At 51.4% G+C, this 27,308-nt stretch overlaps 1 protein-coding gene across 1 annotated transcript in view; it reads left to right on the top strand.

Moving 5' to 3' along the window:
- Nucleotides 1–27,308, top strand: part of TDRD3 (tudor domain containing 3) — a 281,657-nt gene that overhangs the window by 73,096 nt on the left and 181,253 nt on the right. Inside the window, exon 4 of the mRNA XM_061575824.1 lies at nucleotides 11,347–11,507. Coding sequence (XP_061431808.1) covers nucleotides 11,347–11,507 — 161 coding nt within the window. The remainder of the gene's footprint in view (nucleotides 1–11,346; nucleotides 11,508–27,308) is intronic.

The following is a 27,308-nucleotide window of genomic DNA, read 5'->3' as shown; positions in this document are numbered from 1 at the left end:
TTGCGTGTCTCTTTCTCATCATCAACATCACGGTGGCTAGGAGATGTTAACTACCTCGCCTGATGTGCAGGAGGTCGTGGGTTCGATCTCGACGCTGATGACTGCTGTATATCTCAACCTGCGGGCGCTCATTAGGCGAGCGCTTTCTTTCGTTTAAACCGTGGAAAACAATTGGCGCGCCGCTGCGCGGGCGACCGAACCACGATGGACGCGCGCTAAACGTCGCCCGAGTCCCCGTCGCGACGTGATGCCACTTGGACCGGAAGGCGGAACGGACGGGGCTCGACGCAGCGCGACGCGACGTGCGGAGGTTTCTTTGATCCCGCCGGAGGGGGAATTGGGGGGGGGGGGGGTCTTTGACGGCACGTGGGCGACGGAGTGAGAAAGCGTCGAGAATTTTTAAAAAAAAACCCCCCCCTCCCCCCCAGGCAAGGGATTTGAGGAGCGGCTGTTGGCGATCTTACGAACGTCGCTCTCGCCGCCGAGCCAGAAGCGGCGCTGAACGCAAAGCGTCGACAAAGCGTCGACAAAGCGTCGACAAAGCGTCGACAAAGCGCTCGACAAAGCGTCATCAAAGCGTCAACAAAGCGTCAACAAAGTGTCAACAAAGCGTCATCAAAGCGTCATCAAAGCGTCGACAAAGCGTCATCAAAGTGTCGACAAAGCGTCATCAAAGCGTCAACAAAGCGTCATCAAAGCGTCATCAAAGCGTCAACAAAGCGTCAACAAAGTGTCAACAAAGCGTCATCAAAGCGTCATCAAAGCGTCGACAAAGCGTCATCAAAGTGTCGACAAAGCGTCATCAAAGCGTCAACAAAGCGTCATCAAAGCGTCATCAAAGCGTCAACAAAGCGTCAACAAAGCGTCATCAAAGCGTCATCAAAGCGTCGACAAAGCGTCGACAAAGCGTCATCAAAGCGTCAACAAAGCGCTCGACAAAGCGTCGACAAAGCGTCATCAAAGCGTCAACAAAGCGTCAACAAAGCGTCATCAAAGCGTCAACAAAGCGCTCGACAAAGCGTCGACAAAGCGTCAACAAAGCGTCAACAAAGCGTCAACAACGCGTCATCAAAGCGTCAACAAAGCGTTTGACAAGCCCCACCGTCCGCTATTTCCTCTCTTCTCGCCGCCTAATAAATAAATGATGCGTATTGGTGGCCCACCCGCCCGCGGTGGTGCCGCGTCGTTGTTCATGCCGTGCGGCTAAACGCCACACGGCGCGAAGGCATGCGCGCCATCAGTCACAGGCCCCCTTGCCGGGACACTGCGGTAGAACAAGGGGATTGATTGCGGCTGCGACCGCACGGTCCCCCTGCCCGCCTCCAACAGTGCCTGCGATGCTCGCCTGGGGTTTTGTACGTCGGGGTTGAGTCTATAGGTAGTGTTGAGTCTATGGGCAGTGTTGAGTCTGTGGGTAGTGTTGAGTCTATGATGCAGTGTTGAGTCTATGGGCAGTGTTGAGTCTATGGTGCAGTGTTGAGTCTATGGGCAGTGTTGAGTCTATGGGCAGTGTTGAGTCTATGGGTAGTGTTGAGTCTACGGGTAGTGTTGAGTCTATGGGCAGTGTTGAGTCTATGGGCAGTGTTGAGTCTATGGGCAGTGTTGAGTCTATGGGCAGTGTTGAGTCTATGGGTAGTGTTGAGTCTGTGAGCAGTGTTAAGTCTATGGGCAGTGTTGAGTCTATGGGTAGTGTTGAGTCTATGGGTAGTGTTGAGTCTATGGGTAGTGTTGAGTCTATGGGCAGTGTTGAGTCTATGAGTAGTGTTGAGTCTATGGGCAGTGTTAGTCTATGGGTAGTGTTGATTCTATGGTGCAGTGTTGAGTCTATGGGCAGTGTTGAGTCTATGGGTAGTGTTGAGTCTATGGGCAGTGTTGAGTCTATGAGTAGTGTTGAGTCTATGGGCAGTGTTGAGTCTATGGGTAGTGTTGAGTCTATGGTGCAGTGTTGAGTCTATGGGCAGTGTTGAGTCTATGAGTAGTGTTGAGTCTATGGGCAGTGTTGAGTCTATGGGTAGTGTTGAGTCTATGGTGCAGTGTTGAGTCTATGGGTAGTGTTGAGTCTATGGGCAGTGTTAGTCTATGGGTAGTGTTGAGACTATGGAGCAGTGTTAGTCTATGGGTAGTGTTGAGTTTTTGGGCAATGTTGAGTCTATGGGTAGTGTTGATTCTATGGTGCAGTGTTGAGTCTATGGTGCAGTGTTGAGTCTATGGGTAGTGTTGAGTCTATGGTGCAGTGTTGAGTCTATGGGTAGTGTTGAGTCTATGGGCAGTGTTGAGTCTGTGGGCAGTGTTGAGTCTGTGGGCAGTGTTGAGTCTATGGGTAGTGTTGAGTCTATGGTGCAGTGTTGAGTCTATGGTGCAGTGTTGAGTCTATGGGCTGTGTTGAGTCTATGCGTAGTGCTGAGTCTATGGGCTGTGTTGAGTCAATGGGCAGTGTTGAGTCTATGGGCAGTGTTGAGTCTGTGGGCAGTGTTGAGTCTATGGTGCAGTGTTGAGTCTATGGGTAGTGTTGAGTCTATGGGCAGTGTTGAGTCTATGGGCAGTGTTGAGTCTGTGGGCAGTGTTGAGTCTATGGTGCAGTGTTGAGTCTATGGGTAGTGTTGAGTCTATGGGTAGTGTTGAGTCTATGGTGCAGTGTTGAGTCTATGGTGCAGTGTTGAGTCTATGGTGCAGTGTTGAGTCTATGGGCAGTGTTGAGTGAGGGTGGGTGGCATCTGTGTGCACACTGCCCTACATGACATCATCACAACTGTCTGGACCACAGGATGGGTTCCGCAGGATTGTAAGAATTCCCTGGTGGTCCCCCCCTCTTCTAGAGGCTGGCATGCCTACGATCTAGAGGCGGGGGACCGCACAGACTACAACAACTATAGGGGCATCTGTCTTCTGAGTGTGCCAGGAAGGGTCCTGGCAAGGATTATTCAACACATTCCTGCGGAGGGAGCTGGTAGGAACGTCGGGTTGCTCGGTCAATGGCCTGCAGGGTCAACGGCGGCGTGGTGTATTCCGCAAATATGCCCGACTGTGAGGGCGGGCACAAGCCGGCGTGAGTAGGTTAAACGTTGAGTTTTATAAGGGCACCACGGGGTGACCAGCCCCTCCCCACCCAGCCCCACCCAGCCCCACCCAGCCCCTCCCCACCCAGCCCCTCCCCACCCTCCTTTCTCCACCCAGCCTCTCCCCACCCTCCCCACCCAGCCCCTCCCCACCCTCTCCTCTCCACCCAGCCCCACCCCTCTCATTTTTGAATGCACGACGGACGGACACAATAATCCCCTGTGGGCTGGTGGAACCAGGTGGTTCCTACCAGTAACATGGCCTTCACAGACACGCTGAGAAGAGGTTTGCGGAGTCCCAATGTGGTTTCGGACCAAGGCTGTCCGGCGCAGATGCCATATTCCCTTTCCTTCTGCTATGGCAGAGGTGCAGTGATTCCAACAAGACCTACATCTCTGCTTTATTGACCTAGTCAAGGCCTATGATATCATCAACAGGCCAGGACTTATTTGTGCTTTAGGAATCCCTGACTGCTCACGATCATCAAGGGCCTTCATGATGGTTTGGCAGACCCGGGTTAAGCTACGTGGCCAGGAGTAGGAGCCATCCCCTATTCACCTTGGGGTGCGACAAGGATGTCCTCCGGCTCCCGCATTATTTCGCATCATCTTTGTCCACGTAGTTCGAGAAGATTTCCATGGCCGTACCGGAGGACTTTCCATCCGGTACAGATACAACGGGAGGCTGATCGACGCCCGGGTGAGGTCGAGGGATGGCTCCCTATTGCTGAACCACGTTATGTATGCCGATGATCTGGTGATTGCTGCTCACTCAGGGGAGGAGTTGGAGGCGCTGCTGCTGAACCTGGAGCGTGCCACCAAGAGGTGGGGCCTTACCATCAGCCCCACCAAAACTAAGCACCTGCCTGGGTATTTTGTGCCACCAAACACTCCACCCCTCAGCTCCCCATTGGTGATGGAGCAGTTGTGGAGAGAGTGGAGAGTTTTCCATACCTGGGCGGTGTGCTTATGACCAGCTCCAGTTTGACAGCAGAGGTCTCACTCCGAATCAGTCGAGCGGCAATATCTTTTCATCGGTTGCGTAACGCTGTGTGGAAGCTACGCGGTATGTCTCTCCGCACGAAGCTTCGGGTTTTCTCGACCACAATGATGCCCTCCCTTCTCTAAGCTTGTGAAGTGTGGACTCCTCTAATGGAACATCTGCGCCGGTTATAAACATTCAGGCTGGCATGCCTACGATCCATCATGGGTTTAACCAGGCTGGATTATGTGAGGAGTTCTCAAATGATTGAAAAATCTGGACAAAGTCCCATCAGTGAGCTCCTCCGGCAGGCAAGTCTGCGTTGGCTGGGTCTTGTAGCGCGCATGCCGAGCCACCGCTTGCCCAAACAGTTTCTGTTTGGCCAAATAGAGGGGACTTAACGGGCACGACATGTGCTGGAAAATAGATGGACTGATACGATACGGGAGGATGTGGAGTTAAGTGGATTTTACAATGACTGTTACCAGTGGATTTCAAGATCGCCCTCTGTGGAGGAGGCTCGTGAAGGACGCTGCTACTGGGCAGTTGGAGGCAGTCGCCCTCCAGCAACAACAGAGGGCGGAGGAGCGACGCTCACAATCACGAGCAGAGCGCCGGGCGGCTAAAGCACAGCAAGTTGGCACAGTAGGGGGTACAGTTGGTGCATCTACCAGTCATCTAAGTCAGCCAACCCATGGTACCTGGGTGTTTCCGAAACCTACTGTCAGCGGGCGTTGACACTTCACGTGGCCTCAAAGTGCACCTGGCCTGGCACAGGTGCCGTGGTGACGTCACCGTCACCTAGTGGCAAATGTCGGGTATTGGTGTGTGTGTGTGTGAGCGTGTGTGTGTGCTCATGCCAGAGTGCGTGTAAGTTTGTGTCTGAGCGTGAGTGTGTGTGAACGTTAAGGCCTTAACATGCACTTAGCCTGGCACAAGCGCTGTTGTGACGTCACTGCCATTTGTTGTGTGTGAGTGTGTGTGTGCACGTTAGCGTGAGAGTGTGTGCTTGTCTATCAGCGTGTGTGCGCGCGTGAGTGTGTGCGTGAGGGTGTGCGTGAGTGTGTGTGAGCGTGTGTGCGCGCGTGAGTGTGTGTGTGTGCGTGAGTGTGTGTGTGCGCGTGAGTGTGTGTGTGTGCGCGTGAGTGTGTGTGTGTCTGTGAGCGTGTATGTGTCTGTGAGCGTGTGTGCGCGCGTGAGTGTGTGTGTGTGCGCGTGTGAGTTTGTGTGTGTGCGCACGTGAGTGTGTGTGTGTGCGCGTGAGTGTGTGTGTGCGCGTGAGTGTGTGTGTGTGTCTGTGAGGGTGTGTGCGCGCGTGAGTGTGTGTGAGTGTGTGCGTGAGTGTGTGTGTGAGTATGTGTGTGAGTGTCTGTGAGGGTGTGTGTGCTCTTGAGTGTGTGTGCTCTTGAGTGTGTGTGCGCGTGAGTGTGTGTGTGTGAGTATGTCTGTGAGCGTGTGTGTGCGCGTGAGTGTGTGCGTGACTGTGAGCGTGCGTGTGTGTGTGCGTGCGAGTGAGTGCCTCCGTGAAGCATCACGCAGTTTTTCAGCCCGGCTGCATTTCCCAAAAGAGAGCAGTTCCACATTTCACAATTCCGCTGAAGCCAGCAGACGCGGCGCACATTTAATTTTGCTTCATGTTTTACCTCTCCCAGAAAATTAATGTTGCCAACAATGAACGTCAGCATGCGCGGTCTGTTGGAAAAATAACAAGAATACGAATTAAATTGTCTTGTTGACCTTAAGTATTGCGGAGTAACATAACAGGCAAGGTAGCAACTCATTAAATACCCGTACAGGTATTGATGCGCCTGATCCAGTTTTACGTGCAAATAATTCTGTTGTGCAATTAAACCCTCTCGAAATTGGGTCATTTCTGCCTGCAGTGCTGGCAATGTGTGAAAGTAGTTTTACAGAGACTCGGGGATTAATAATTTCTATATATTTTTACCACATTACATCCCAGCTATTGGAAGGGAGGCGAATCCATGCTCTGGGGATGTTCCCTCCCTCGCCTAGTCGGCAGGAGGTCGTGGGTTCGATCCCCGACCCTGACGCTTGTTGTACATTTCGAGTTTGCGTGCCTCTCTCTCTTTCCGTGGCTAGGAGATGTTAACTACCTCGCGTGGTATACAGGAGTTCGTGGTTTCGTTCCCGACCTTGACGCCTGCTGTTGTATATTTGGAGTTTGCGTGTCTCTCTCTCTCTCTCCGTGATGAGATGTTAACTACCTCGCCTGGTATACAGGAGGTCGTGGGTTCGATCCCCGACCCTGACGCTTGTTGTACATTTGGAGTTTGCGTGTCTCTCTCTCTATCTCCGTGATGAGATGTTAACTACCTCGCCTGGTATACAGGAGGCCGTGGGTTCGATCCCCGACCCTAACGATTGTTGTACATTTGGAGTTTGCGTGTCTCTCTCTCTCCGTGGTGAGATGTTAACTACCTCGCCTGGTGTGCAGGAGGTCGTGGGTTCGATCCCCGACCCTGACGATTGTTGTACATTTGGAGTTTGCGTGTCTCTCTCTCTTTACGTGGTGAGGATGTTAACTACCTCGCCTGGTATAAAGGAGGTCGTGGGTTCGATCTCCGACCCTGACGCTTGTTGTACATTTGGAGTTTACGTGTCTCTTTCTCTTCGTGGTGAGATGTTAACTACCTCGCCTGGTATACAGGAGGTCGTGGGTTCGTTCCCGACCTTGACACCTGCTGTACATTTGGAGTTTGCGGCTGTCTTTCTGCCTCCGCGTGGTCAAGGGGATATTTCTCCGGATCCTCTGTTTTTTTTCCCCCCCTCTCCGCATTTCGAATCGACGTCGGGCGTTTCAGAGTCATTTGGCCGCCGTAAATGCCCCACGCGATGACGAAAAGCCGCTTCCTTGGGACTGTCACTTGTGCGGTGGCCCAGGGCGCTTCTGAAAGAGAGTTACCTAGCTCAGCGGGGCCTTACCCTGGCGGAATAAATAAAAAAAAGGGAAAATAGAATCCTGAGATATACCCAGGCTGCAGAGCCTCCAGGTGTCACGCTGTGGAATGGCTTGGTCGTCGCCAAATATCCTTTATATTCTTAGGTTGTTTCGGTAAAGTCACGTAGGTAAAAAATGTAAATTAATAAAAGTAAAATAAAAATGAAATTAAAATCACGACGTTTCGGAGGCAACACAAGCTTCCGTTTTCAGGTGGAACCGTCACAGCACGATAGCTGTATCAAGTGAGAGAAATTCCAAGAAACAGTCCTTGTATATATACTGGTTGAGGGTGGGAGGAGCCATAGTGTAGTGTATAGTGTAGTGTATAGTGTATATATATGTGATGATGATGAGAGAGAGAGAGACACGCAGACTCCAAATATACAGCAGGCATGGTCAGGGTCGAGATCGAACCCACGACCTCCTGTTGTATACCACGGGTGCCACAGTGGAGCCCTTTCAGGGTCTACGCTGCACAGCTGATGGTACCGCACCCATCTCACCTCTGTGGGTGAGTGGCCCCAACAGTCCTGAGTAAGCCATCCAAAGGCCGGAGCTCACACGTGGGAATACAGTGGCAATTTTGTGTTGTTATTGCTGCTGTTATTGTATGATGAGGATATTTTTTTTCTCTGTGTGCGTGCGTGCGTGCGGTCATTGTGGGGAGCGGTGGTTTGAGCGAGCGAGTGTTGTGAGTGGGTGAGTGAGTGGGGTGAGCGAGTGGGTGAGCGAGTGGGTGAGCGGGTGGGCGAGCGAGCGAGCAAGTGGGTGGGTGAGCGAGCGAGTGGGATGAGCGAGTGGGCGAGGGCGAGCGAGTGGGTGAGTGAGCGAGCGACTGAGCGGGCGAGCGAGCGGGTGGGCGAGCGGCGAGCGGGCGAGCGAGCGGGTGAGCGAGCGGGTGGGTGGGCGAGCGGGTGGGTGGGCGAGCGGGGCGAGCGAGCGGGCGAGCGGGTGAGCGAGCGAGTGGGCGGGCGAGCGGGTGAGCGAGCGGGCGAGCGGGTGAGCGAGCGGGCGAGCGAGTGAGTGGGCGGGCGAGCGAGTGAGTGGGCGAGCGAGCGAGTGGGTGAGCGGGCGGGCGAGCGGGCGGGCGAGCGAGCGAGCGACCCGGCGGTCCGGCTTCGATTCCCGCTCACGGCCAACACCGGTGACGAATATCTGAACCGGTCCTGGGCCTCCCGTAGGTCGACTCAGCCTTAAATGATTAACCTTGTGCTGTGTGTAAACATCGCCACTGTGGAGACAAAGGTTGCCGGGCGTGGCGCCGACCACCCACACCCCCTGACGACGCCTGCTGTATATTTGGAGTTTGCGTGTCTCTCTCTCATCATGATCACGGTGGCTAGGAGATGTTAACTACCTCGCCTGGTCTGCAGGAGGTCGTGGGTTCGATCCCCGACCCTGACGCCTGCTGCATATTTGGAGTTTGCGTGTCTCTCTCTCTCATCATCATCACGGTGGCTAGGAGATGTTAACTACCTCGCCTGGTATGCAGGAGGTCGTGGGTTCGATCTCGACCCTGACGCCTACTGCTGTATATTTGGAGTTTGCGTGTCTCTCTCTCTCATCATCATCACGGTGGCTAGGAGATGTTAACTACCTCGCCTGGTATACAGGAGGTCATTGGTTCGATCCCGACCCTGACGCCTGCTGCTGTATATTTGGAGTTTGCGTGTCTCTCTCCCCGTAGTCGCTTTGATTTCAAGTGGTCAACAAAAAAAAACATGTTTTTCTGGCCTGGACTTTTGCAGCTGTTTTAGACTAATTTCAGGGTGCTGATTACAAATCTGATCTCAGATTTGCTCTATCACATCTCATTTTTATGCTATCGGCATACCCCATTTTCATTGATTTTACCCGAAATTAACTCTGTCGCTTATGATTGCAAGTTGTTGCGAGTCAGTGACTGCTTTAGTGTTAAAATATGGTGCTGTATTTTTAGGATAGTGTGTTTACAATATCATTTTATGTAGATATCCACATTTATTTAATATTTTTCTTCTGTAGTTTTTTTTTTAAATGCAATATTTTATATCTCAAAAACCTGATGTTATAGACAAAAACTGATGCCAGATTTGGAATCGGCACCCCAACCGTTGGAATACCTTATGCCAGAAAAAAGTGTGTTGACCAGTGTTATTCCTCCAGGCCCTCCGTTTTTTTTCCACGCGATAAGCCACTTGGTCGGACTGTCATCTGCGGCGGTCGCTTCTGACACAGAGCTACATAGCTCAGTGGGGCTTCACCTGGAAAAAAAATCTAAATAGTCTGCAGTTTCTATTCTTTGGGTCTTTCGCTAAAGTCACGTAGATAGGTTCAAAGAAAATATCAAAAATAACAAAAAAGCTACGACGTTTCGATCGTAACGTTATTTTCTTTGAATCTATCTAACGTGACTTTGCCGAAAGACCCAAAGAAATATGAATTCCTGCAGTCACGAAAGCTTTAAAGTCGAGTCTATCGTTTAGTTAAGTCCCTACTACTGATCTCTGTCACTCTTGCAAATGAGACTCCTCTTGGAGTCTCACCTGGTTACATAAAATAACCTCTAAACGTGAACCCTCACCTCTCATCTGAGCGAGTTCTGCGTAGTTGTTTAGGGTGTGCTGACACTCTGTCTTATTCGTTTACCCTCTTGATACGTTTCCTCTCCTGCTCATGACAACCAAATCAAGCGAGAAAGAAATAGGGGTCCCGTTGGAAGCGGCATCACTCACTCACTCACGCTCGCACGCTCGCTCGCTCGCTCGCACGCAGCACAATGATGGAGCTGTGGAGTTCACGGCGCGCGTCTGGCTCACGTTGAAACCGGCAGAGGTTATCCGTTTGCGGTGACGTCACTCGGCCGATCGGTGTACATTCTTGTGTTTGGGGGGACGGGGACAAGTTTGGCTTCAGGTTGACGGCTGTTAAATTCAACAGTGTGGTGTTTATCGTTACCTTCCCCGGAGGGATGACCGGGCCGAGTGAAAGCCTGGCCCGGGATTTGAAATTCATAGCAGGGTGTGACCTGTCGCGTCATCGTCGCCACCTTGGGAAATATCTGCTGTTGGTTTTGGTTGATTTTGTTTAACCGGGCGGGAACTCATTAGACCAGGGTGAGATTTGTTTGGGCTGGGCCTCGTGACACCTCGCTCACGAGGGTGCAGACTCTGTAATTGTAGGCCTCGTCTAGACTCCGAGCTAATCATCAAGACGCTGAGCTAATCATCCAGCCACTTGCCTAATGAAGCCACTGGGCCAAGCATACAGCCAGTGGCCTAATCATCCAGACACTGGCCTAATTATTCAGCCCCTAGCCTATTCATCCAGACACTGAGCTAATCATCCAGACGCTGAGCTAATCATCTTGGTTCATTCGGTAAAGTCACGTAGAAGGGAAATAATAAAATAATAAAAATAAAACATAATAAAATAATTCTCACGACGTTTCGGCCACAACGCAAGCAGCCGTCCTCAGGTGAAGACCAGGTCTGTCGGGGAGACGCTGTCTGTTTTATTTTTATTATTTTATTACTTCCCTTCTACGTGACTTTACCGAAAAAAACCAAGAAGATGAATCCCTGCAGTCACGAAAGCTTTAAATCGAAACTGAGCTAATCATCCAGCCACTTGCCTAATGAAGCCACTGGGCCAAGCATATAGCCAGTGGCCTAATCATCCAGACACTGGCCTAATTATTCAGCCCCTGGCCTATTCATCCAGCCACTGAGCTAATCATCCTATCCACTTGCCTAACCCAGCGACTTGCCTAATCATCCGGATTCTGGCCTAATCCAGACAATGGTCTAACCCAGCCAACTGAGCTGATCATCCAGGCACTGGCCTAATCATCCACACGCTGTGCCAACCATCAAGCCACTGGCCTCATTATTCAACCACTGGCCTCATTATTCACTGGCCTAATATAGCGACTTGCTTGATCATCCAGACGCTGGCCAAATCATCCAGACAATGGCGTAACCCATCCCCTGGCCATACATCCACACGACGCTGGCCTCATCATCCAGACACCGGCCTAATCCAGCAAAATTGACAGAGAGAACACGCAAACCGTTAGAGCTGGCATCGTCAAGAGTCGGGATCTAACCCACGACCCCCTGTACACCGGGCGAGGTAGTTAACATCTCCTAGCCACCGTGGTGATGATGAGAGAGAGACACACAAACTACAAATATACAGCAGGCATCGTCAGGGTCGCGATCGAACCCACGACCTCCTGTGTACCAGGCGGAAGCGACGTGGGGCAGTGATCACGTCCTTGTTGACGCCCTTGGGCAAGGCCTTCAGTGACCCTCGACCCCCCCCCCGCCGCACTCACGGCGTGTCTGGTCACGCGTGTGCAGCTGCAGGGTCCGCTGGTCCTGCAGGTGGTGAAGGTGCGAAACGTCGCCGCCCCCCGGGAACAGGAGAGCTGCCAGGGAGCTCCCCGCATGCTGCGTCTGCAGCTCACGGACGGGCACATCTCCTGCCCCGCCATCGAGTTCAGAGCGCTGTCGACGATCGGGTACGCGGACAGACTCGCTCGCTCGCACGCTCACTCACTCGCACGCTCGCTCGCTCGGAGCACACACACTCACTCGCTTGCTCGCACGCTCACTCACTCGCTCGCACACTCACACGCTCACTCGCTCACTCGCTCACACGCTCGCTCACACACTCACTTGCTCGCTCACACACTCACTCGGAGCACACACACTCACTCGCTCACACACTCACACACTCACTCGCTCGCTCACACACTCACTCGCTCACACACTCACACACTCGCTCGCTCACACACTCACTTGCTCGCTCACACACTCACTCGGAGCACACACACTCACTCGCTCACACACTCACACACACACTCGCTCGCTCGCACACTCGCTCACACACTCACTCGCTCGCTCACACACTCACTCGCTCACACACTCACACACTCGCTCGCTCGCACACTCGCTCACACACTCACTCGCTCGCTCACACACTCACTCGCTCACACACTCACTCGGAGCACACACACTCACTCGCTCGCTCACACACTCACTCGCTCACACGCTCGCTCGCTCACACACTCGCTCGCACACTCACTCGCTCGCTCACTCACTCACTCGCTCGCTCGCTCACACACTCACTCACTCGTTCGCACACTCGCTCACTCGCTCGGAGCACACGCTCGCTCACTCACCCGCTCGCTCACTCACCCGCTCGCTCACCCCACTTACTCACTCACTCACCCACTCGCTCGCTCACACACTCACTCGCTCGCTCACACACTCACTCGCTCGCTCGCTCACACGCTCGCTCACACACTCGTTCCCTCGCTCACACACTCCCTCGCTTGCTCACTCACTCGCTCGCTCACACACTCGCTCGCTCACTCACCCACTCGCTCACCCCACTTACTCACTCACTCACCCACTCTCTCACAACACACGCCTCGCTCACACACTCACTCGCTCGCTCACACACTCACGCGCTCGCTCACTCGCTCGCTCACCCACTCACTCACCCCACTCGCTCACCCCACTCACGCACCCCACTCACTCACCCCACTCGCTCACCCCACTCACCCCACTCACTCACCCCACTCACTCACCCACTCTCACAACACACGCTCGCTCGCTCACCCACTCGCTCACTCACCCACTCGCTCACCCACTCGCTCACCCACTCGCTCACACACTCACTCACCCCACTCGTTCACCCCACTCACTCACCCACCCACTCGCTCGTAATCGCTCCACGTGCTCACTCATACACTCACCCCACTCACTCACCCACTCGCAATCACTCCACGCACTCACTCACAACACACGCTTGCTGACTGAAGTACTCAAACACTCACTCACTCACATACACACTCACCCACTGACTTAGTCACTCACTCACCCACCCACTCACCCACCCACTCGTTCGCAGTCGCGCCACGCATTCGCTCACAACACACGCTCGCTCAGTAACTCACTCGCTGATCCATTCACTCACTCAATTACTCAAAGACTCACTCACACACTCGCCCACTCACTCAGGCACACACTCGCAATCACTCTACGCACTCGTTTATAGTAACACTGCTCACTCTGAAACTCACTCACTGATCTATTCACTCACTCAATTACTCACCCACTCACTCAGCCACGAACTATCCCACCCTCTGACTCATTGACTCACGATCTCACTCGAATGCACCCATTCACTCAGCCACCCATCCGCTGACTCACTCATTCACTCTCCCACTGACCTATTCATCCACTCACTCATTCATTCTTCCACTGACTCAACCATGCGCTCACTCAGTTACTCACCCATTCACTCAGCCACCCATCCACTGACTCACTCATTCACTCTCCCACTGACCTATTCATCCACTCACTCATTCATTCTTCCACTGACTCAACCATTCGCTCACTCCCTCACTCATTCATTCACCAACTCACTCCCCTAGACAATCACTCACCCGCCCGCCCACGCATCCACCCACCCACCAATGCAAGCTCATATGTGCACCATGATGCTCCATTGTGTCTGTAGATGTAGTCAATTTGCCCGGTGGTTAATGGCTGCACCGAATGTCTTCACACGGAGTTCATAATTTACTTTTCCCGGCTGCCTTGTCCATGCACACGCGCGCGCGTGCGCGCACACACAATGCAAAGACAAAGATCCCCCTCGTACAGCCTTAGCAGGCTTTTGGGGCAAGTGCTGCTTGCGGGAACATAGGAACGCCGGCACGGCGCACGAGGGGGCGGGTGGGCCAGCACCACGCCCGGCCGCCTTTGTCTCCCTACTGGCGATGTTTACACACCGCACCAGGTACTCATTTTAGGCTGAGTCAACCTAGGGGAGGTCCAGGACCGGTAAAAAAAAATCGTCACCGGTGTTGGCCGTGAGCGGGAGCCGAGCTCGGGGTCGCCGGGTTCGTAGCGCGGCGGCGGCGCTAACCGCGGTGCCACCGTTCCCACTCGTGCACAGACACGCACACATGCACACACACAGACACGCACAGACACACACACAGACACGCACAGACACACACACAGACACACGCACACGCACAGACACGCACACACACACACACAGATCAACAAGCAAGCTCTCACACACACACACAGACACGCACACACGCGCACACACACAGACACGCACACACGCGCACACAGTCACGCACACGCACACAGATCAACAAGCAAGCTCTCACACACACCTTCAGGTGTTCACCCCTACCCACGTGATTATCGGCTCCAAATCCATAGCGGCGCGTGCGTGTGCACGGCGTCGTAAGCCAAACAATCTCTGCAAGTTCGCCGCGTGATTTGCTCGCACCTATCAAAGGTGCCTTAATCCTTTACGCGTTGATCTCTTGGTTCGATCCCCCCGTCATTACCGGAGCCTCGGACCCTTAAACTCCAGCGTGATTGATAATTGGTTTTTTACCCTTCTATCTGGCAACAAAACTGACACTTTTTTTTTACAAGGAGTCATGTTTGCATAGACCACAATACCTGCAGTCGTAATGCAAACAAAAAACACAACTCTGATAATGTGCACTGTCCTTGAAGTTGTTTGGTCCACACCCGAGACAGCTTTCCTTAGAGCCTAGTCTCACATGGGTTGGACCAGATGACGCCAAAAGGCGCACAACTCAAAGACAATGCACCATCAGGGTATGAGAGCTCGGGGTTAAGCATTTACACCATTGGAACCTCATTTGCCAGTAGAACAATATGATTATTGTTTTTTTTTTACCCTTCTATCTGGCAACAAAACTGACACCTTTTTTTACAAGGAGTCATGTTTGCATAGACCACAATACCTGCAGTCGTAATGCAAACAAAAAACACAACTCTGATAATGTGCACTGTCCTTGAAGTTGTTTGGTCCACACCCGAGACAGCTTTCCTTAGAGCCTAGTCTCACATGGGTTGGACCAGATGACGCCAAAAGGCGCACAACTCAAAGACAATGCACCATCAGGGTATGAGAGCTCGGGGTTAAGCATTTACACCATTGGAACCTCATTTGCCAGTAGAACAATATGATTATTGTTTTTTTTTTACCCTTCTATCTGGCAACAAAACTGACACCTTTTTTTACAAGGAGTCATGTTTGCATAGACCACAATATCTGCAGCCGTAATGCAAACGAAAAACATAACTCTGATAATGTATGCACTGTCCTGGAAGTTGATTGGTCCACACCCGAGACAGCTTTCTTTAGAGCCTAGTCTCACATGGTGTTGGACCAGATGACGCCAAAAGGCGCACAACTCAAAGACAACGCACCATCAGAGTATGAGAGCTCGGGGTAAGCATTTACACTATTGGAACCTCATTTTCCAGTAACAAAATATGATAATTGTTTTTTTTTACCCTTTTATCTGGCAACAAAACTGACACCTTTTTTTTTTACAAGGAGTCATGTTTGCATAGACCACAAATACCTGCAGCCATAAAAAACATAACTCTGCGTGATTATCGCAGAGGCTAGAGGCCGCGCTGAGATATTAAACTACGATTCGTTTTTTTATTTTTACCAGGTAAGTGAAGCTCATGGACCACGAATGCCCGGACTAAACCGTTATCCGCTGCTCAAACCGTGGCGGCAGCAGCAGCTGATGATGATGATGCGAATGCTCGGGCACTCGATGATGAACAAACGAAAATGTAAATATCTTTGATGCGTGTGACTGGAGTACGTTTTTTAAAGTATTATTATTTTTTACCAGGTTAAAAATTATTAAGCGACCTGTTCACAAATGAATGCTCATTAGAGTGGCGTAGACATTTATAAAAAAAATATTTTATTTACAAAAAAATATATTTTCTATTTTTTTGTTTTTTGACCTGGTAAAGCCGACCGAGCTACGTAGTTCTTCTTCAGAAGCCACTTGTCCACAAATGATAGCTCATTAAAGTGGTGTGGACATTTATAAATGTTTTTTAATTCCTTAGTTTTTTTTAATTTTTACCAGGTAAGGCCCACTGAACTGCACAGCTCCTCTTCAGAAGTGACCCGTTCACAAATGATAGCTCAACGAAGGGGCGTGGAAATTAATAGCGGCAGCAAAATGACTCTGAATGCTCGTCGTTGATTCTAAATGTGGAGGGGAGAAACCAGAGGACCCGGAGAAAAATCCACGCGACCACAGGGGGAGAGAGAGAGAGACACGCAGACTCCAAATATACAGCAGCAGGCGTCAGGGTCGTGATCGAACCCACGACCTCCTGCACACCAGGCGAGGTAGTTAACATCTCCTAGCCACGGTGATGATGATGATAGAGAGAGAGAGACACGCAAACTCCAAATATACAGCAGGAGTCAGGGTCTGGATAGAGCCCACGACCTCCTGCATACCAGGTGAGGTAGTTAACATCTCCTAGCCACGGCGATGATGATGATAGAGAGAGAGACATGCAAACTTAAAATATACAGTAGCAGGCGTCAGGGTCTGGATAGAGCCCACGACCTCCTGCATACCAGGTGAGGTAGTTAACATCTCCTAGCCACGGTGATGATGATGATAGAGAGAGAGACATGCAAACTTAAAATATACAGCAGCAGGCGTCAGGGTCTGGATAGAGCCCACGACCTCCTGTATACCAGGCGAGGTAATCAACATCTACTAGCCGCCGTGATGATGATGAGAAAGAGAGACACGCAAACGCAAATATACAGCAGGTGTCAAAGTCGTGATCTGTCGGAAAGACAGCGTCTGAATGACGCTGTCTTTCCGACAGACCTGTTCTGAGGACGGCTGCTTGCGTTGTGGCCGAAACGTCGTGAGAATTACTTTATCATGTTTTATTTTTATCATTTCGTTACTTCCATTCTACGTGACTTCACCGAAAGAACCGAGAAGATGGCTTGGGGTTGATTGATGGTCGCGTTCGTCCGGCCGGTGGCTCCCCTCTCCACGCTGCTCTATCGGCGATCGCGAGAGAGAGAGCGAGCGGCGCTCCCCACGCGTCCCCATCGGATTTCTGCCGAGGGACCGCCGCTACGGCCTGCTCGCTGTTCGAGCCTCCCTAAGTCGCTCATGCATTTAGATGGGACCGAGGCGGGTGACTGCAAAGAACCTCCTTACGCCTCTCCCTCGACCCTCACCCCTCACCCGCTCCGCCGCATCTCGGCTCACGAGTTTAAATCCTCCCGAGGTCGGATTCCCGAAGCCTGTCGTATTTGTGTAAGATTGGGGGGAGTTGGGGGTGGGGGGTGGGGGCAGGTCTTGAAGTATGAATTTGAGCGTCCGCCGGAGTCAAGAGAGCGGGGCAGTGTTTTTTTTTGGGGGGGGGGAGAATTGTCCAGCAAAGCGAATCACGATGGTACATTTGACCGCGGTACGTGCAGAGGACATTTAACCGTGCTACTTTCAGAATACATTTGACCACACTATGTGCAGAGTACATTTAACCGCGGTACTTTCAAAGTACATTTAACCACGGTACATTCTGAGTACATTTAACCACGGTACTTTCAAAGTACATTTAACCACGGTACATTCAGAGTACATCTAACCACGGTACTTTCAGAGTACATTTAACCGCGGTACTTTCAGAGTACATTTAACCACGGTACTTTCAGAGTACATTTAACCGCGGTACTTTCAGAGTACATTTAACCGCGGTACTTTCAGAGTACATTTAACCGCGGTACGTGCAGAGTACATTTAACTGCGCTACGTGCAGAGTACATTTAACCACGGTACTTTCAGAGTACATTTAACCGCGGTACTTTCAGAGTACATTTAACCGCGGTACGTGCAGAGTACATTTAATTATCCCCCAGTTCTGTAGAGAGTGAGTGTGAGTGAGTGGGGTTTGTAATTCTCCCCCAGTTCTGTAGAGAGTGAGTGTGAGTGAGTGGAGTTTGTAATTATCCCCAGTTCTGTAGAGAGTGCGTGTGAGTGAGTGGCGTTTGTAATTCTCCCCCAGTTCTGTAGAGAGTGAGTGTGAGTGAGTGTTAGTGAGTGGAGTTTATAATTCTCCCCAGTTCTGCAGAGAGTGAGTGTGAGTGAGTGGAGTTTGTAATTCTCCCCAGTTCTGTAGAGAGTGAGTGTGAGTGAGTGGAGTTTGTAATTCTCCCCAGTTCTGTAGAGAGTGAGTGTGAGTGAGTGGAGTTTGTAATTCTCCCCCAGTTCTGTAGAGAGTGAGTGTGAGTGAGTGGAGTTTGTAATTCTCCCCAGTTCTGCAGAGAGTGAGTGTGAGTGAGTGGAGTTTGTAATTCTCCCCCAGTTCTGTAGAGAGTGAGTGTGAGTGAGTGGAGTTTGTAATTCTCCTCCAGTTCTGTAGAGAGTGAGTGTGAGTGAGTGGAGTTTGTAATCCTCCCCCAGTTCTGTAGAGAGTGAGTGTGAGTGAGTGGAGTTTGTAATTCTCCCCAGTTCTGTAGAGAGTGAGTGTGAGTTAGTGGAGTTTGTGATTCTCCCCCAGTTCTGTAGAGAGTGAGTGTGAGTGAGTGGAGTTTGTAATTCTCCCCCAGTTCTGTAGAGAGTGAGTGTGAGTGAGTGGAGTTTGTAATTATCCCCCAGTTCTGTAGAGAGTGAGTGTGAGTGAGTGGAGTTTGTAATTCTCCCCAGTTCTGTAGAGAGTGAGTGTCAGTGAGTGGAGTTTGTAATTCTCCCCCAGTTCTGTAGAGAGTGAGTGTGAGTGAGTGGAGTTTGTAATTATCCCCAGTTCTGTAGAGAGTGAGTGTGAGTGAGTGGAGTTTCTAATTCTCCTCCAGTTCTGTAGAGAGTGAGTGTGAGTGAGTGGAGTTTGTAATTCTCCCCAGTTCTGTAGAGAGTGAGTGTGAGTGAGTAGAGTTTGTAATTCTCCCCCAGTTCTGTAGAGAGTGAGTGTGAGTGAGTGGAGTTTGTAATTCTCCCCAGTTCTGTAGAGAGTGAGTGTGAGTGAGTGGAGTTTGTAATTCTCCCCAGTTCTGTAGAGAGTGAGTGTGAGTGAGTGGAGTTTGTACTTTCTCCTCCAGTTCTGTAGAGAGTGAGTGTGAGTGAGTGGAGTTTGTGATTCTCCCCCAGTTCTGTAGAGAGTGAGTGTGAGTGAGTGGAGTTTGTAATCCTCCCCCAGTTCTGTAGAGAGTCAGTGTGAGTGAGTGGAGTTTGTGATTCTCCCCCAGTTCTGTAGAGGGTGAGTGTGAGTGAGTGGAGTTTGTAATTCTCCCCCAGTTCTGTAGAGAGTGAGTGTGAGTGAGTGGAGTTTGTAATCCTCCCCCAGTTCTGTAGAGAGTGAGTGTGAGTGAGTGGAGTTTGTAATTCTCCCCAGTTCTGTAGAGAGTGAGTGTGAGTGAGTGGAATTTGTAATTCTCCCCCAGTTCTATAGAGAGTGAGTGTGAGTGAGTGGAGTTTGTAATTCTCCCCCAGTTCTGTAGAGAGTGAGTGTGAGTGAGTTGAGTTTGTAATTCTCCCCCAGTTCTGTAGAGAGTGAGTGTGAGTGAGTTGAGTTTGTAATTCTCCCCCAGTTCTGTAGAGAGTGAGTGTGAGTGAGTGGAGTTTGTAATTATCCCCCAGTTCTGTAGAGAGTGAGTGTGAGTGAGTGGAGTTTGTGATTCTCCCCCAGTTCTGTAGAGAGTGAGTGTGAGTGAGTGGAGTTTGTAATTATCCCCTAGTTCTGTAGAGAGTGAGTGTGAGTGAGTGGAGTTTGTGATTCTCCCCCAGTTCTGTAGAGAGTGAGTGTGAGTGAGTGGAGTTTCTAATTCTCCCCCAGTTCTGTAGAGAGTGAGTGTGAGTGAGTGGAGTTTGTAATTATCCCCAGTTCTGTAGAGAGTGAGTGTGAGTGAGTAGAGTTTGTAATTCTCCCCCAGTTCTGTAGAGAGTGAGTGTGAGTGAGTGTGAGTGAGTGGAGTTTGTAATTCTCCCCAGTTCTGTAGAGAGTGAGTGTGAGTGAGTGGAGTTTGTGATTCTCCCCCAGTTCTGTAGAGAGTGAGTGTGAGTGAGTGGAGTTTGTAATTCTCCCCCAGTTCTGTAGAGAGTGAGTGTGAGTGAGCGGAGTTTGTAATTCTCCCCCAGTTCTGTAGAGAGTGAGAGTGAGTGAGTGGAGTTTGTAGTTCTCCCCCAGTTCTGTAGAGAGTGAGTGTGAGTGAGTGGAGTTTGTAATTCTCCCCCAGTTCTGTAGAGAGTGAGTGTGAGTGAGTGGAGTTTGTAATTCTCCCCCAGTTCTGTAGAGAGTGAGTGTGAGTGAGTGGAGTTTGTTATTCTCCCCCAGTTCTGTAGAGAGTGAGTGTGAGTGAGTGGAGTTTGTAGTTCTTCCCCAGTTCTGTAGAGAGTGAGTGTGAGTGAGTGGAGTTTGTTATTCTCCCCCAGTTCTGTAGAGAGTGAGTGTGAGTGAGCGGAGTTTGTAATTCTCCCCCAGTTCTGTAGAGAGTGAGTGTGAGTGAGTGGAGTTTGTAATTCTCCCCAGTTCTGTAGAGAGTGAGTGTGAGTGAGCGGAATTTGTAATTCTCCCCCAGTTCTGTAGAGAGTGAGTGTGAGTGAGCGGAATTTGTAATTCTCCCCCAGTTCTGTAGAGAATGAATGTCACTGAGTCGAGTTTGGATGTTTCCCCTTCTTCTGCATGCATTTCCTCCGTTTTTACCCACCCCTAGGAAATTTCTCCCTTCGCTGGAAAAACAACGGCACAATGCAACAGTGTTGTATTGGCCAAACAATCATCTCAATGCTTTAAACAAATAAACACCTGCTAATGACCCGATTGACGACAATACCGCCAGATGCCGATGGGAAAACTTGGCAGATCCTTCCCGTAAAATCGTCTTCAGGCTCGTGGCAATAGAAAATTATGCCGTAAAACAAAAAACGAATGCTTCAGTGCGTGACTTCATTATGGGGCGCTGCGGTGGCTAGGAGATGTTAACTACCTAGCCTAGTATACAGGAGGTCGTGGGTTCGATCCCGACCCTGACGCCTGCTGTATATTTGGAGTTTGCGTGTCTCTCTCATCATCATCACGGTGGCTAGGAGATGTTAACTGCCTCGCCTGGTGTACATGAAGTTATTGGTTTGATCCTGACCCTGACGCCTGCTGTATATTTTTGCAGTTTGCTTGTTTCCGTGGTCACGTGGGCTTTTCCCACGTGATAATGATAAGCCACTTCGTTGTGCCAAGGTCGCTTATGACTAAGAGCTGTCTCTATACCCTTTGGTTCTTTCGGCAAAGTCGCGTAGAAAATCAATTCGAATAATGATAGAATACGACGTTTCGATTGGCAACACAAGCAGCCATCATCAGGTAAGAATGAAGAAGAAAACATAGTCAACTTAGAAATAAAATGCAATCCAACACAGAAAAGTCTGCTAACACAACAGTCAACACCCCACCTGGTTGATTAACGTTCTTCCAAAGATTTCTACATTTGAGAGAGAGAGACAAAACACAGATACGGAGACACGCAGAGAGAGACACACACAGAGACACAGAGAGAGAGACACACACAGACAGACACACACACAGAGAGAGACACACAGAGACACACAGAGAGAGAAACACACACAGACACACACACACACAGAGAGACACACACCAATTGGGCCTTACCTGGTAAAAATAAACATATTTTTAATTTTTTTAATTTAATTTTATTATGTTTTTATTATTTCCCTTCGACGTGACTTTACCGAAAGAACCAAGAAGATGAATCCCTGCAGTCACGAAAGCTTTAAATCGAAAAATAAACATAGTTTAATAGTTAGAACTGATCACTCCGCTGGATTCGAAACGCAGTGCTCTACCCACATTAACAAAGACAAAGATCCCCTGTATAGCCTTCACAGACTGTAGGGGCAAGTGCTGTTCGCGAGTACTTATGAAGGCCGGCACGGTACCTCAGGGGGAGTGGGTGGCCAACACCACGCCCGGCCGCCTTTGTCTCCCCAGTGGCGATATTTACACACCGCACCAGGTACTCATTTGAGGACCTGGGTCGACCTAGGGGAGGCCTCGGACCTGTTCAGACAATCGTCAGCGGTGTTGGCCGTGAGCGGGAATCGTAGCCGGACCGCCGGGTTCGTAGCACGGCGTGGCGCTAACCGCTGCACCACCACTCCCCCGTTTGAGTATTTGACTGATACGTACATTTCCACGTGCACCAACACACACGCACGCTCACACACGCACGCACGCACTCACGCACACACGCACGCACTCGCGCACGCACTCACGCACACACGCACGCTCGCACACACGCTCACACGCACGCTCAGGCACGCACGCACGCTCACACACGCACGGTCACACGCGGACGCACACACACGCACGCACGCTCACGCACACACGCACGCACGTTCACACACACACACGCACGCTCACACACACGCACGCACGTTCACACACGCACGCTCACGCACACACACGCACGCACGTTCACACACACACGCACGCTCACACACACGCGCACGCACACACGCACGCACGCTCACGCACGCTCACGCACGCACGCTCACACACGCACACGCACGCTCACACACACGCACACACACGCACGCTCACGCACACACGCACACGCACGCACGCACACACACGCACACACACACACACGCACGCTCACACACATGCACGCACACACGCACGCACGCTCACACTCACGCACGCACTCACGCACACACGCACGCACTCACGCACACACGCACGCTCACACACACGCACGCACTCACACACACACGCTCAGGCACGCACACACACACGCACCCATGCACTCACACACACACACGCACACACACACGCACGTTCACTCACGCACACACACGCACGCACGCTCACACATGCACGCACGCTCACGCACACACACGCACGTTCACGCACTCCTTTGATGAGTTTGGAAAGGCGCTAATTGCATTTTAGGTCAAGTATAAAGCGCACGTGAAAATCATATGCGGCCGCGTGCTAATACGATTTAAATTGCATTTTCTCATAGAATGCCACGTTAAGGTAGCTGGGGGTGTGAGATGTGAAATTTAGAAACGGTGTTAGTTTGCTCGCGATTAATATGTTTAAGAGCCACTTAAGAAGTTGTTGTGCTTCTCGGCGGCTTTGGGAAACGGCGGAGGGGTTCGGAAAGTCAAGATTTTTGTCGCATTTCTTAACGCGCGTTACAGCTCTTTCAAGTGTTCCCCATCTCGTACTGAGAGTGTGGTGTGTGGGGGGGGGGGGGGGTGATGCTACGAACTGGTTCCGGGCATCCACTAAGTTGACTCGGCCTCAGATGAGTACCTGGTGCGGTGTGTAGTAAACATGCGTGTGTGCGTGTGTGTGTGTGTAAACATCGCCACTAGGGAGACAAAGGCGGTCGGGCGTGTTGCTGGCCACCCACCCCCTCGTTCGCGTACTGTTCCGGCCTTCATAGGTGCTCGCTAACAGCACTTGCCCCTACAGTCTGTTAAGGCTATATGGGGATCTTTGTTCTTTGTTGTGCGTGTGCGTGGAGCGGTGGCGCAGCGATTAGCGCCGCCGCCGCCGCGCTCCGAACCCGGCGACCCCGAGTTCGGCTCCCGCTCACGGCCAACACCGGTGACGATTTTTTGAACCGGTCCTGGACCTCCGCTAGGTCGACTCAGCCTCAAATGAGTACCTGGTGCGGTGTGTAAACATCGCCAATAGGGAGACAAAGGCGGTCGGGCGCGGTGCTGACCCCCTCACACCCTCGTGTGTCAAGGCTATACGGGGGATCTTTGTCTTTGCCTGTGTGTGGTTGCCACCACTTTGCGGAGCTGAGTCACAGCCCAATTGTGTCCAATTAAAACTATTAAGAGAATGTCTTTTGAGGAGCGAATAGTGCACGTGTTAAATAACTTCTCCCGACACTCAAGTTCAAGATGGGAGTACGTGCCAGGGAAAAACCACCTTCTTGGTTCTTTCGGTAAAGTCACCACGTAGAAGGGAAGTAATAAAATAATAAAAATCAAACATAATAAAATAATTCTCACGACGTTTCGGCCACAACGCAAGCAGCCGTCCTCAGGTGAAGAATGAGACACTGCCAAGCTTGGAGCTTATATATAAGCTGGGTTGGAGGTGGAAGAAGAGCGCCTTAACAAAAGAATGTGCACATCAAGAGGAATTTAGCATATTCATGGGAAATGCGTAGGAGGTGGGCGGGGGGGGGGTTTCAAAGTCATATTATGCCCGTGCATTATGCAGGATCAGCAGCACCAAAGGGAGGGGGTAGCATTAACAAAGGGAGGGAATGTTAATAGTATGTAGAAGCAATGAAACATGTGAATGGGAGAGCGGTGGGAGGAGACCCGCAGCGGAGCAAATAATGCATTCCCTGTGGAGAACACAAGATACACAGTCAATGCCAGTGAGTGGACGTCGTGAGAATTATTTTATTATGTTTTATTTTTATTATTTTATTACTTCCCTTCTACGTGACTTTACCGAAAGAATCAAGAAGATGAATCCCTGCAGTCACGAAAGCTTTAAATCGAAATTTTATTATGTTTTATTTTTATTATTTTATTACTTCTCTTCTACGTGACTTTACCGAAAGAACCAAGAAGATGAATCCCTGCAGTCACGAAAGAAGCTTTAAATCGAAAAGAGAAAAACCAGTTCAAGGGCTGATCCCGTTTTGTTCGCTTAATGAGCCCAGACTCCACAGCGACGAGTCTTGGAGAGTGGTGGGTGTCTCACGCGATGCCCTGCCGGGCTTGAGCGAGCTCCTTGTGCCCTCGTCGAGAGGTGAGATGGAGAACCCAAAGCATTGACTCAATAACTCACCTCCCTCGTGCGCCGTGCCGGGCTTCATAGGTGCTCGCTAACAGCACTTGCCCCCATCAGTCTGTTGAGACTATAAGGGGGATCTTTGTCTTTCCTCAGTCTTATTATTTATAATAAACATACGTCGCCCCGAACAGAACTTTATTTGCTCTCGTTTTCAACGCGTGCGGGCAGCGCCCAAAATGCGACCAGTCTCACCAGAACTTCGAAGCTAAGCGGGTCCTTGGGCCCTGGTCAGTGCTTGGGTGGGTGATCACCAGAGCCACGGCAGGTGTGTGGTAGGCGTGGGACAAATACACGGTACCGAGACAAAGATCCCACTTGCCGGCACTCCATTCGCGCCGCTCGCTAACAGCACTTGCCCCAGCAGTCTGTTAAAAGGTCTTTGTTATACAGATGTAATGTGAGGATATATCCAGGCTCACTGACGTATCACAACTCGTCACGATGATTGGCTCTGCCGGTCCTGGTTTACAGCCAATGGGGAGACGAGTCAGGGGCGTGGCCCTGACGTAATGGAAAGGTGACAGCTGTAAGGATTGGTTCTGCTGGCTTTGGCCACAGCCAATGGGGAGACGAGTCAGGGGCGTGGTCCCGGGAGCCTACGAGGGAGCCTGGAATATTCCATGGAGGCTAACGAGGATTGACGGGAAACGTACCACGTGACCCGGGTATTAAATAGGGGTGGAGACGAACGGCACGTGGTCAGAACGGGAACGAACGGAGGAAGGGGGCCACGCGGGAGCGGGGCTCCGGGTTGCCACGTGGTCCAGGCTGCCACGTGGTCCGGGCTGCCACGTGGTCCGGGCTGCCACGTGGTCCGGGCTGCCACGTGGTCCGGGCTGCCACGTGGTCCGGGCTGCCACGTGGTCCGGGCTGCCACGTGGTCCGGGCTGCCACGTGGTCCGGGCTGCCACGTGGTCCGGGCTGCCACGTGGTCCGGGCTGCCACGTGGTCCGGGCTGCCACGTGGTCCGGGCTGCCACGTGGTCCGGGCTGCCACGTGGTCCGGGCTGCCACGTGGCTGTGTGTCTCTCTCTCTCTGTCCCTCTCACGCTGCCTGTCAGCAGCGTGGAGGAAAAGCTGTAATACAAGTTGAATAACAGACGGATCTAGAAGTCGCCTCAACGAGCTTTATTACACATACACAGGGCGCTTCAAAAAAATGTGAACACTTTCTTTGAATTTGCAACAATACCGATAGTCCCACGTAACATATTGGACATGTGAACGTGACGGAGCAGTGGATTTTTACTCGTTAGATTGCCGTCAAAAGCGAGCGGGTGTCAGGTCTGCCGTCAGCTGACCCGCGCGATTGGCCAACGCGGTCCGTGACCTTGTCACAAGGTCACAAGGTCACAAGGTCCCGTGACCTTGTGACCCCCGGCAAAGCCGCAGTTCCCACGCGAATTAATTGACCGTAAAAAATAGATTTTTTTTTATCAAATGCTTTTTCTGGAGGAACAAGCTCGTTTTGTTTATAGGCTAGGAGATGTTAACTACCTCGCCTGGTGTATAAGAGGTCGTGGTTTGATCCCAGCCCTGACGCCTGCTGTATATTTGGAGTTTGCGTGTCTCTCTCTCTCATCATCATCATCACGGTGGCTAGGAGATGTTAACTACCTCGCCTGGTGTACAGGAGGTCGTGGTTTGATCCCAGCCCTGACGCCTGCTGTATATTTGGAGTTTGCGTGTCTCTCTCTCTCATCATCATCATCACGGTGGCTAGGAGATGTCAACTACCTCGCCTGGTGTGCAGGAGGTCGTGGGTTCGATCCCGACCCTGACACCTGCTGCTGTATATTTGGAGTTTGCGTGTCTCTCTCTCTCATCATCATCACGGTGGCTAGGAGATGTGAACTACCTCGCCTGGTGTGCAGGAGGTCGTGGGTACGATCCCGACCCTGACGCCTGCTGCTGTATGTTTGGAGTTTGCGTGTCTCTCTCATCATCATCATCACGGTGGCTAGGAGATGTTAACTGCCTCACCTGGTTTACATGAAGTCGCTGGTTTGATCCCGACCCTGACGCCTGCTGCATCTTTGGAGTTTGCGTGTCTCTCTCTCTCTCATCATCATCACGGTGGCTAGGAGATGTTAACTACCTCGCCTGGTATACAGGAAGTTATTGGTTTGATCCCGGCCCTGACGCCTGCTGTATATTGTAGTTTGCGTCTCTCTCTTTCTCTCTCTCTCGCTCCTCGTGGTCGCGTGGATTTTTCTCGGGGTCCTTCCGATTTTGCCCCTCCACGTTTAGAATGAGCGTCACGCGTTTAGAGTCTTCGGCTGCTGTTTGACGTTTCCACGCGATCATCATGATGATGATGATGAACCACGACGTTGAGCTATCATTTCTGGTGGCCAGGGTCGCTCCTGAAAGAGATCCGAGACAGATCGGTGGTTCCCGACGTGGTAAAATTGAAATTAGTGTCGTGCGGATTAGGGAATTGTACGGCGGGTCGTGTTTCGCAAAGTGGATTACCCCGATTGTTTTTTTTCGCAGTCGTTGGTGAAAATTGGCTTTCTCTCGGCGCGGTGTTTATTGCAACACGAGTGTCGTCGCCTTTGTTTCTTGGACGCCCTTTAAATCCCCCTCGCTGAGCCATGCGGGACCGTGTCGGTG

The sequence above is a fragment of the Lethenteron reissneri genome, chromosome 59, assembly GCF_015708825.2.
Source record: "Lethenteron reissneri isolate LAM-NWPU_2019-01 chromosome 59, ASM1570882v1, whole genome shotgun sequence".
NCBI lineage: Eukaryota > Metazoa > Chordata > Hyperoartia > Petromyzontiformes > Petromyzontidae > Lethenteron > Lethenteron reissneri.
The sequence above is the reverse complement of the archived record's forward strand: the minus strand, read 5'-3'. Positions and strand labels throughout refer to the sequence as shown.